The sequence below is a fragment of the Hyperolius riggenbachi genome, chromosome 2, assembly GCF_040937935.1.
Source record: "Hyperolius riggenbachi isolate aHypRig1 chromosome 2, aHypRig1.pri, whole genome shotgun sequence".
In the NCBI taxonomy this organism is placed as follows: domain Eukaryota; kingdom Metazoa; phylum Chordata; class Amphibia; order Anura; family Hyperoliidae; genus Hyperolius; species Hyperolius riggenbachi.
The window spans coordinates 288583286-288595776 of NC_090647.1; the positions used below are offsets into that span (position 1 = coordinate 288583286).

The 12491-nt window shown below is 41.5% G+C and overlaps 1 protein-coding gene across 1 annotated transcript in view; it reads right to left on the reverse strand.

Annotated features, from left to right (window-relative positions):
• TINAGL1 (tubulointerstitial nephritis antigen like 1) overlaps positions 1-12491 on the reverse strand; it is a 92209-nt gene that overhangs the window by 17252 nt on the left and 62466 nt on the right. The window contains exons 7-9 of the mRNA XM_068268914.1: positions 8018-8168; positions 3958-4141; positions 1130-1175 (exon numbers count right to left, since the gene is read on the reverse strand). Of these exons, the coding sequence (XP_068125015.1) occupies positions 1130-1175; positions 3958-4141; positions 8018-8168 (381 nt within the window). The remainder of the gene's footprint in view (positions 1-1129; positions 1176-3957; positions 4142-8017; positions 8169-12491) is intronic.

Consider the following 12491-nt stretch of genomic DNA (forward strand, 5'->3'; position numbering starts at 1 on the left):
GGCAGGGCCAGGAGGATCGGAGGGAGACGGCGAGGGCACTGGATAGCTGCAGGGGGCTATTGGAAGCCCTAGGTGAGTAAAACTCATTTTTTTTTTGTTTGACTTAAGTGTCCCTTTAAGTATCCCTTTAAAGCACACCTGAACTGATATGGATATGGAAGCTGATATATTTATTTTCTTTTAAACAACACAGATTGCCAGGTTGTCCTGCTGAGTCTCTGGGCCCAATCCAATTCACTATGTCTCTTAGTTGTTCTCCTAGTAGATACTTTTTAACCACTTTTTCCTATCTGGATGAATATAGTCATCCAGAAGGAGCTGTGTTTAAGTCTATCTGGATGCGTATGCATGCCCAGTGATGCTGCGGCGAGTGCGCACATGCTCCTGACGCTCATTCACGGCGGGATTTACATGGCAGCAATTGATGAAGGGGAACATGTGTTCCCCGATCCAAAGGAAATGCCTGTGAATAAATAAACATGCCTAGAATCACAAGGCATGTTGATTCATAAAAGTGAAAGTAACAAGTTTAGCCAACCCGCAGTGGTTAATCTTCTGTTTAAAATATTTTTTGCACTCTGCAATTGAAGGAAAAATGTATTGCTAGAATTATTCTGATTATTTCCTTTCTTGCTTATGACTTCAAAGGCATTATATTTATAATGCGGCAATATCACCTAGAACAAAATTTAAGAGAAAAAATAAATTGGATCAGGCGCTCTGTCTCTAATACTTTTATCCATGGACCCTGAACATGCTTATTCAGATCAGGTGCTCTGACTGAAGTCTGACAGGATTAGCTGAATTCTTATTTCATGTATGTGATTCAGACACTACTACAGCCAAAGAAATCAGCAGAATTGCCAGGCAACTGGTATTGTATAAAAGGAAATAAATATGGCAGCCACCATATCCCTCTCAGTTCTGGTGTACTTTAAGGTTATTTAGAGAAGGTGGATGTTAAGGTTAGGGATAGGCTAGGTAGGGAAGTCAGACTAACAAATAGGGAAATACATTTATACATATTGGGGCTATGTCATTGATCATTATATACCCTGCAACATGTTCACCTGGCACCATGTTCATTGTGCCCAGATCATATATATTTTCTTTATACTGTAGCGCCTACCTTGTACGGGACCATTTTCATATATTTCTTTCATTATTTCCTTTACCTGTAAGAGAAATAGGATGATGGTTAAGGTGGAAATTAAGAGTAACAGTTCAGTTTTGTATCATGAACAGAAGTGGTCTTTGAAATCATCTTCTTGCTTAGTGGATCAAAGAATGTGTGTAAGACACTAAACAAAATATACTCTACCTGCTTAAAACACCTAAAATAGCATTTCTTTTGTAAGAACTAGTTCTTTCACATGTACTTCTGATGTCATATGTTACTTGAATTTGAATGTATGTACAGTGGCTTGCAAAAGTATTCAGCCCCCTTGAAGTTTTCCACATTTTGTCATATTACTGCCACAAACGTGAATCAATTTTATTGGAATTCCACATGAAAGATCAATACAAAGTGGTGTACACGTAAGAAGTGGAACAAAAATCATACATGATTCCAAACATTTTTTACAAATCAATAACTGCAAAGTGGGGTGTGCGTAATTAATCAGCCCCCTTTGGTCTGAGTGCAGTCAGTTGCCCATAGACATTGCCTGATGAGTGCTAATGACTAAATAAAGTGCACCTGTGTGTAATGTAATGTCAGTACAAATACAGCTGCTCTGTGACGGCCTCAGAGGTTGTCTAAGAGAATATTTGGAACAACAACACCATGAAGTCCAAAGAACACACCAGACAGGTCAGGGATAAAGTTATTGAGAAATTTAAAGCAGGCTTAGGCTACAAAAAGATTTCCAAAGCCTTGAACATCCCACCGAGCACTGTTCAAGCGATCATTCAGAAATGGAAGGAGTATGGCACAACTGAAACCTACCAAGACAAGGCCATCCACCTAAACTCACAGGCCGAACAAGGAGAGCGCTGATCAGAAATGCAGTCAAGAGGCCCATGGTGACTCTGGACGAGCTGCAGAGATCTACAGCTCAGGTGGGGGAATCTGTCCATAGGACAACTATTAGTCCTGCACTGCACAAAGTTGACCATTATGGAAGAGTGTCAAGAAGTAAGCCATTGTTAGCAGAAAAGCATAGGAAGTCCCGTATGCAGTTTGCCACAAGCCATGTGGGGGACACAGCAAACATGTGGAAGAAGGTGCTCTGGTCAGATGAGACCAAAATAGAACTTTTTGGCCAAAATGCAAAACGCTATGTGTGGCAGAAAACTAACACTGCACATCACTCTGAACACACCATCCCCACTGTCAAATATGGTGGTGGCAGCATCATGCTCTGGGGTGCTTCTCTTCAGCAAGGACAGGGAAGGTTGTCAGAGTTGGTGGGAAGATGGATGGAGCCAAATACAGGGCAATCTTGGAAGAAAACCTCTTGGAGTCTGCAAAAGACTTGAGACTGGGGCGGAGGTTCACCTTCCAGCAGGACAACGATCCTAAACATAAAAACAGGGCAACAATGGAATGGTTTAAAACAAAACATAAACATGTGTTAGAATGGCCGAGTCAAAGTCCAGATCTAAATCCAATCGAAAATCTGTGGCAAGATCTGAAAAGTGCTGTTCACAAACGCTGTCCATCTAATCTGACTGAGCTGGAGCTGTTTTGCAAAGAAGAATGGGCAAGGATTTCAGTCTCTAGATGTGCAAAGCTGGTAGAGACATACCCTAAAAGACTGGCAGCTGTAATTGCAGCAAAAGGTGGTTCTACAAAGTATTGACTCAGGGGGGCTGAATAATTACGCACACCCCACTTTGCAGTTATTTATTTGTAAAAAATGTTTGGAATCATGTATGATTTTCGTTCCACTTCTCATGTGTACACCACTTTGTATTGGTCTTTCACGTGGAATTCCAATAAAATTGTTTCATGTTTGTGGCAGTAATGTGACAAAATGTGGAAAACTTCAAGGGGGCCGAATACTTTTGCAAGCCACTGTATGTAATTTGAATGTATGGATGTAATTTGCATGTATGTATGTATGTATGTATGTAACTTTCATCACACTAATTCTGAAAGTAGTAACCAGGCACACCTTAAACTGATATTTCAGGTTTCTGAGACTGCTGAAAAGTCATATCAAATGTTGGCTTCTAGTACTTCGGAAACTCCAGTGGCAAATTACCTTGTGTCCATTGCTGCATCCATCAGAAAGCCACATTGTAGGGTCAAGCTCACTATTTGTATACCTCATACTTCACAATATAGAATACACTTTGAGTATCCATGTGGAGTCATGTGGCCAGGCTCATCTCTGTTGCTTTCACCTATCCCTGTTATAGTAAGTGGTATACTCATTTCACCTTGAAAGTTGGTTCAGATGTATGGCAAATGTTTAGTAGTCCTGATGTTATCCATTGTGTGCAGGCTGAGTAAAGGTACTACTCAAAGGAGAACATCTTGTCTCATGCAAATTGTTGCAGTTGTTTATAAACTAAGTTACCCTTTAACACCTGGCCACCTCAAACCCTTTAGATGCATTGATTTGGGAGCATAATTTTAAAGGACAACTGAAGCCAGAGTGATATGGAGGCTGCCATATTTATATCCCTTTAAGCAAGACCAGTTGCCCGTCTGTCCTGCTGATCCTCTGCCTCTAATACTTTTAGCCATAGACCCTGAACAAGCATGCAGCAGATCAGGTGTTTCTAACATTATTATTAGATTTGTTGTAATTAGCTGCATGCTTGTGTCAGGTGTTATTCAGACATTACTGCAGCCAAATAGACAAGCAGGGCTGCCAGGCAACTGGTATTGTTTAAAAGGAAATAATTATGGTAGCCTCCATATTCTTCTCCCTTCAGTTGTCCTTTAAAGTATTACTCTATTTCTGCTCAGAGATTCCTCCTGCAGCAGTGGCACAGATTGCTTACATTGGATGACAGACGGTAAGCTGGCGTAGATTGGTAAATCTCATTTGATGAGGCATATGGGTTTGGACATTGTGCCGTTGCCTGCCTCTTCCCTCTTCCCATGGAGCGACTGTGCATCATGCAGGGAGCTGGCAGCCCGTTTGTGCTTTGACCGGAAAATGGATAACAGTCTTCAGTAACTACTCTGAAGGAAGAAAAATGCAGTTATACTTTTTAGTTCAAAAAAAGTCTACAGATTATTAGAAATCAACATAATTAGTAAGGATATGTGGTCTTAGAATTCTTGTAATATTTATAAAATATTCAGGCAGCAAATTTGCAATGATGCATAAAAAGAGGGCTGAACTAGAGTGTTACATTATTAATGATGCGTTCCAGGACAGAGAATTATATTGTAGTGCAGCATTTTCATGGTGAGGTGATAGTGTCAGTTGCTGGAAAGAAACTCGACAAATATTGTTATTCTATCTGGTGGCATGCAGTATGCTGCATGGGGCACAAATGTTTATGCCATCTCATTGGATGATGCGCACGCCATCCTACAAGGCTTGCAGCATCCCACCACATGTATGCACCATCCACTCGGCACTGCAGCAATCACAGCTGGGCAGAAAGGCACACACACACATAGAGGTGACGGCTTGGAAATTATTATTATTGATTTAAATGACTTCAGTCAAAAACAAAAAGGTTCTGACAAACAAATGCGGCAAAATCTTTTTGCATTTCCTTGTGTCATTATCAACACTTGCTGCACTCCTTAAAGGGAACCTTAACTGAGCGGGGGGTATAGAGTTTTACTTACCTGGGGCTATTACCAGCCCCCTGCAGCAGTCCTGTGCCCTCGGCGCCGCACTGGAATCCTCTGGTCCCCCACTGTCACTTAGTTTCGTTTTTGACGACTCACCAGTCGCCGGCCGCCATGCGTATTATTGGACGCATTCACCAATGCAATTAGCGCTATTGTGGACCGCAACGCGTACAAAAATACGCGTTGCCGCATATCTACGCGTGCGGAATGCGGCAACGCGTATTTTTGTACGCGTTGCGGTCCGCAATAGCGCTAATTGCATTGGTGAATGCGTCCAATAATACGCATGGCGGCCGGCGACTGGTGAGTCGTCAAAAACGAAACTAAGTGACAGCGGGGGACCAGAGGATTCCAGAGCGGCGCCGAGGGCACAGGACTGCTGCAGGGGGCTGGCAATAGCCCCAGGTAAGTAAAACTCTATACCCCCCGTTCAGTTAAGGTTCCCTTTAAAGAAGGTGTTTGTTGCCAGGCAGTTTCGGTTTAGACCTCACCCTCTTTCAGTAACTACCAATGGTCTGTGATTTGCCTCAGCCTCTAATTATTTTATGGACAAGATGTCAGTGAAAGGAATAATAGTGGTGTTAGGATATGGATGTCATTAGGCTTGGTGCAAACCGTAAAACAATATTAGTTGGTTTGTTTTTAACCTTTTTCTATCAAATGTTGGACTTGGTCCTATGTCTATGTATGTATCATAGTCTAGGGCCATTTTAGGGGGAGGACAATTAACTTATCTGTATGTTTTTTGGGATGTGGGAGGAAACCAGAGTGCCCGGATGAAACCCACACAAACAGAAGGAGAACAGACAAACTCCTTGCAAATGTTGACCTGGCTGGGATTCGAACCAGGGACAACCCAGCGCTGCAAGGCGAGAGTGCCTAACCAGTACGCCACCGTGCTGCCCAACAGCCCTTTTAGATAAAAGTGTCTGACTAAGGCTGAGACTGTGATCACTGCCACCCCCAAGCTGTGCTACATAATACAAATATTACGTAGATGCATATTGGCTCCCCACTGCCTCTGCCACCGCCGTATGTAGTCCGGAACAGCGTCAGCACCCTCAGATCAAAGCGTCTGACTAAGTCTGAAACTTTGATCACCATTGGCACTATGCTGTGCCATGTAATTACATATTACGGTGTTTCCCCAAAAATAAGAGAGAGTCTTATATTCATTTTTGCTCCAAAAGATGAACTGTCGCGAAAATCTTAAAATGTAAAACACATACAAATAAGAAGTACATTTCTCCCAGAGTAAAATGAGCCATAAATTACTTTTCTCCTATGTTGCTGTCACTTACAGTAAGTAGTAGAGATCTGACATTACCGATAGATTTTGGACCAGCCCATCTTTTTATAGAGGTGTTCTCAGGGTTTTCTTTATTTTTAAAAGCACTTAGTGAATGGCAGTTGCTCCGTCCAACTGCCACAGTAGTGTGCAGCGAGCAGGGGATGCTGGCCAGCATCTTTATATTAATCTTTTTCAGGGAATGTCTTTATAAAGAATAAAGGCCATGCTAAAAATCCCCCATGAAGAGATGGACTAGCCCAAAACCTGTCGGTAATGTCAGATTTCTACTACCTACTCTAAGTGACAGCAACATAGGAGAAAAGTAATTTATGGCTCATTTTACTCTGGGAGAAATGTACTTCTTATTTGTATGTGTTTTAAATTTTAAGATTTTCGCAACAGTTCCTCTAAGGGCCCTTTCAAACCTAAGCGGGAATTGTGCGATTCCCGCTAATCGCTAAAGCGCTAGCGTTTTTTAAAAACGCTAGTGCTATATTAGTCTATGGCAGTGTTCGCACTTGAGCGATTAGCAATAATCGCGGGTGTTCCGCGATTATCGCTAATCGCAAAGGTGTTGTATGCAGCATTTTTCTGGTGGATTAGGAGTGATCGCCATTAGCATATATAGAAACGTTAATTGCGATCGCTCCAAAAACGCAAATTTGTACAGTGATTTTTCCGCATTAAATCGCGGAAAAATCACCAACAGAAGACGCTACCGCAAATCGCTAGTGGTTAGCGATTTTAGGTGTGAATGGGCCCTAAAAGATGTAAGGCTTATTTTCTCATTTTCCACGAGCAACTACCTACATTTTTATACAATAAAATCAATATTTATTCAAATGTAGTTTTGTCATCACATTCTGGAACATCATATACTGTAACTCTCCAAACTCTACACTACAATTCTACACTGAATCTTATCATGAATTGATACTACTTTTCCATGTACAACAATCTACACAGCCTGGCACTTGCCAACCCTTATGCTACGTACACACATGCGACAACGATCGTTCGTTGAGGACGACGAACGAACTTTTGATTGATGAAAGAACGACCTAAGTAAAGTTAGTTTTAAAAGGTGTGTAACGATCTGATCGTTAGAACGAACGTTACATCACGTAAAGCAACTATTGCGCCTGCGCATAAAAATGAGAAGTTTCATGGAGAAATTATGAAATGCGCATGTCAAGCCTAGTACGAACGACCGTTTCCAACGATGTACTACTTTTGCAAACGATCGTCGTTGGTTAAAATCCGCCGAGACAGAACTTTCTTTTGGAGCGATTTGGCTCGTTCGTCGTTTGCCTTAATAGTCCGTGGTTCGTTTTTTGTAACGGTCGTCGTTGGTAAAGATCGGGGAACGATCGTTACAAACGACTATAGTCGCATGTGTGTACGCACCTTTATTGTTTTGGTTCTTGTAGGGTCTTTTGAGTGCAATTCCTTTGGGGGTGTCTGCTTTCCTTGATGAAGGTTCAATCTGTCCTGCTGCATTCTATTTCCAAATGATTCTATTTTTTTGCATCTATACCGTACCATATTTAGATTTTCTTTTTTATTAATTGTAACTAGAGCTTATTTTTGGAGAATCCTCAAAAATCCTGGAAAATCGTGCTAGTGTGTATTTCCAGAAAAAACATAAGCATCTGAGGCTTTCTAACCTAGACTCGTCAACTACACAGAGTAACTGTCTTTCTTGTCTTATATGGGACGGCTGATGGATGATTCATGATTTACTGATGTGGCTGTCCATAGAGTTAACGATGCATCTTGGGAACTTTCAATTAGCTGTTAGAACTCACAGAAATTCAAGTGACAGTGCTCCTGCATACATTTCCACACAGAATGTATAGTATGGTGAATAAAAAAAATATTCACAGATACTGCCTACTCATCCTTACTTACAGTATGTTTCTCAGTTTCTGACTGTAGCATAAGTATGGCTAACTTACCCCCTTCTTCTGAGATACCACCATGCTCCATCCAGACGTCCTCCTCTACATCCATGCTGGTTTTTGATGTCACAAGAAAGTAGATTTTGAGCGGACAGAGTAGGAGTCATGAGACCCAATGTTTGAATAGACAGCCTGTCAGAAGCAACCGCTGGAGAAGAAAGAGAAATACAAATGTAATGTCTTCTGTTCAGAAATTTATATGCTTCATCACATTAACATCACAGGTAATCTGGATGCTGGCAGCCGCCTAGTAAAATGGGTGCCACATAGACCGCAATATTAATTGTTGTTATGCCAGCTCCTGGGGGGGGGTTAATTGTGGCGCCCACGATGCTCAATAATTATCATAATTAGGTGTCATGAATATTGGTGGAGGAAGTTCTTGACAATGGCCTCAATTCACTAAGATCATGCTGGAGGTAATAAGGCAAGAGAAAACTTACCTCCACACAATGAGAGAGTTATCTTATCTCTTCATTCCTTAAAAAGGAACTCCAGTGAACATTTTACTGTTGGCAGGTGATGTAGCTGCTGCATGTTTTTTGGCAGTTGGAAACAGCTGTAAACAGCTATTTCCCACAGTGCAACAAGGTTCACAGACAGGGAACTGCCAAAAGTTCGAACTTTTCTTGTGGGAGGGGTTACTTGTGGGAGGGGTTTCACCACAATATCAGTCATACAGCGCCCCCTGATGGTCTGTTTGTGAAAAGGAATATATTTCTCATGTAAAAGGGGGTATCAGCGACTGATTGGGATAAAGTTCAATTTTTTTTTCGGAGTTTCTCTTTAAGTTACCTCCTCTGTAATTAAGTTACCTCCTCTGTAGTTATTTTCAGAAATCTGGAGTTATTTTAAGGATTGAAGAGTTAGCTTTAGAGATCTCACCTTAACTTAAAGACAGAAGAGTTAACTTTAGGTTTGCCTGAGGTAATATGTTTCCTGAATACTACATGCCTTATCACCATGGTAACAACTCTAGAAACATTATTAAAGACAGGAGATAAGCTTAGTAAATTGAGGCCAATGAAGGTGGTGCTTATATCAGTGGAGGTTTCGGCGCAGGGGGTAAGTTAGGGTTAAGCATTGTTGCAGGGAAGGTTTACTTGAACATAGGGTCAGGTTAGGCAATAGTAAAATATCTGTAAAAATTACTGGTATTTTCCTATCCAATATTAGAATATTTGGTATTTTATTAGAGGCTATCCTCGGTACCCATAAACCCTCTTTTTTAATGTATGTGGTACATGCCCCTAGCACACCTCTAGTAATTAAAACTAAAGAGAATTCATAGCAAAAACGCCATTTTCCCACAATTATAGATGGGAGTATAATAGGCACCAAGTGCAAAAAGGAATATGAGAAAACACTGCATTTTAGAAGTAAGCCAATCTGGGCAATAGTTTAGTGGCTGGATGTACAGATTGGACAATTTTAGTTGTTAACTGGAAATTTTCTTTACACAGGTCTATGTAAAATCTGAAAGTGGGACATTTGGTTCCTTTAGAAAGACTGTTTCTTTAAAAAATAGGACATTTCAAAGGCAGCTTTACAGAACAGTAAAACCTGTGGTTGAAATCTAGAACACAACTGCAGTATTTGACATGTACAAGTTTTAATCCCATAAAATATTGTACCGTCTCAATACTCCCTGAAGATGTCAGACTTTCCCCTTGTTATTTCAGTCTAAGTTAAACATGCTCTAGCACTGAGACAAGCAAAGATGTGTACAACACGCAGTCCAACTTCACAATTTCAAAGTTGTTTGGGGAGAGCATGGAAATCCCCTGTACATTAAAGGTATTCTCATCTAAGCTGGATGGCGTCTCCAAATCCAATAAAAATGACAACACTTTCTCTATTTTACCAACAAAGCTTTCTGTATAGTGTGTCAGGAACACACAACAGCTGATCGCCCATGACAAGGACGTGTTAGAGTTATTTCAGCAAAGTCAGCAGCTCATTTTAAAACAACATTCTGCTTTACTAATCTGATTTAAAGCTTAAAGGACAACTGTAGTGAAAGGTATATGGAGGATGCCATATTTTCTTCTTTTTAAGCAATACCAGTTGCCTGGCAGCCCTGCTAAACTATTTGGTTGCAGTAGTGTCTGAATAACACCTGAAACAAGCATGCAGCTAATCTTGTCAGATCTGACAATAATGTCAGAAACACCTGGGCCTCGATTCACTAAAGGGTGCTAAGTGTTAGCACGCCAGTGAAAAGGCACTTAGGGCGTGAAAACAGATGCTTCACGTGCTAATATGCGCACAAGCGTTTGCACACGCAAAGGTTAGCTCTTCGCGGTGCACACGAAACGTTGCACCGTTGCGCACGAAATGTTGCACCGTTCATGCGCAAAATAGCCTGAAAAGCCATTTTACACGTGAACGGTGCGACGTTTCGTCCGCAACGGTGCGACGTTTCGCGCACAACGGTGCAACGTTTTGGACGCACCAACTTAACGCGTGATCAGTAACAGCTTTGGACAGGCAAACTACTTAGCACCCTAGTTTGCACATCCAAAGCTTTTAGGCGTACTAACTGTGTTAGCACCCTTTTGTGAATCATGCCCCTGATCTGCTCCGTGCCTTTTCATAGTCTATGGCTGAAAGTATTAGAGGAAAGAGATATCCAGGCAACTGGTATTGTTTAAAAGGAAATAAATATGGCAGCCTCCATATCACTGCCATTACAGTTGTCCTTTAAAAAGCACTGGTAACAACTTAAAGCAGAACATAATATTCAGGATACCCATTTTACATAAACTATCCATGTTTCAACGTTTTAACTATGTACTGCAGTGCATTGGCATGTAACCACACCCACCCAGTGATGTTTAGCCTAGGCTATGATGTCACGCAGCCTTCTGCCCCAGAGCACTTTGGGAGACCAACTGATATTACTGCTCACTACACGGAGGAAAGAAAAATCTAACAGTGATTCACCTTGCCAGCAGTAAAGATGCAGACACCACTGATCAATTTAAAAATCTAAATCTGGGTGAGGGGAGATTTTACAATAGGCAATCATTGACTAAACTGTATATAAATGAATACTATAAAAAAAAATCAATAATAAGCACTTTTATTCATTTAGTTATATTTAGCAAAGTTTCTCTTGGTTTAGTTAATCTGAGACCAAGAATTACCACCCATCTGCTACCCCATATAATCTGACTGAAAAGAAAATGTATGTTACACTTGCCTGTACAGTTATGGCATGTCACTGCATAGGCTGCTTCCTGGATGAGGGTGTACTTGGAAAATACATCAATTTCTGGTGTGTCAGGCATCTATTGTCTCATCTGAGTGTGAGGAGGGGAGTAGGCCTTACCAGCCATAGCTAGCACTACAGAAACGAGTTTGATTTATTATGCCCACAGACCCAGAAGCCCTGGCAAAAATGATCATATGACTTCAGCTTTACAGTGGAATTTAAGGTATGTGTTTTTTGGTTTTGTTAATTATAAACTCAACAGCAAAAGGCCAAAGATTACAGCAGTGTCTCCTCAGGGCTCAGTTTCACTGAGCTCAGAGTTAAGCATTCAGATTCCCAGCAATCACATTTGCCAACATTGCAAATAGCCTGTCTGTAAAGGATTTGAGCAGTGTGTTCATTACTTAATAAGTCAGTAGTGCAAATGTTAATTAAAGTTACTACACAAAAAGTGTTGTGCTGGCTTCAGCCAAGATGTCAGTAGTGACTGTATGCAAGTTTACAAAAGTGAATGATCATACTCTGTGATATCTCATTTTAGTGCCAACACAATTGCCTATGCCTAAGCACTAGGCGAGCAACAAAGGACAGCTAGAAGTGCAGCAATTCCTCCTTTGGAGCCATGGATGACTGCTACTGAAACCTTGCACAGCTCTATTGAACTGAGCAGTAGAGATGTCCCGAACGGTTCCAGGCGAACTTCGGTGGTTCGCGTTCGCCTACCAAACGCGAACTTTCCCCGGAAGTCCGATTCGCCCCATAATGCTCTATGGAGCAAAACTTTGACCCTCTCCATCACAGTCAGCAGACACATTATTGCCAATCAGACGGCACTCAGCCGGAGCCCCACCCCCCTTATACAAGGCAAGGTCCTTGAGCCATTTGACTCACTCATCTGCCTATACTAATTAGTTAAGGGACAGCTGCTAGGGAGATTTTAATTAGGCTCTTGTGGGCTCCTCCCTCCACCCTTTCTACCCTTCTACCTATTCCCTCCTCCCGGAGGGACTCATCTGCCAGAGAATTATATTATTTCAAAAGCCAGTTTACATACCATAGCTGAGAATTGAACCCATGTCTCACTGTGTGGTGGGCAAGTACTTTAACCGCTGTACAACAACAGTACTAACTGAAGCTGGCCTAGCATTTACCATTTATGCTCAATCCAAGAGAAAAATTAGACAAGATAGCAGTGTTAGGAAGACTTGCCTAAGGTCTCCTACTGAATAGGTGCTGGCTTACTGAACAGACAGA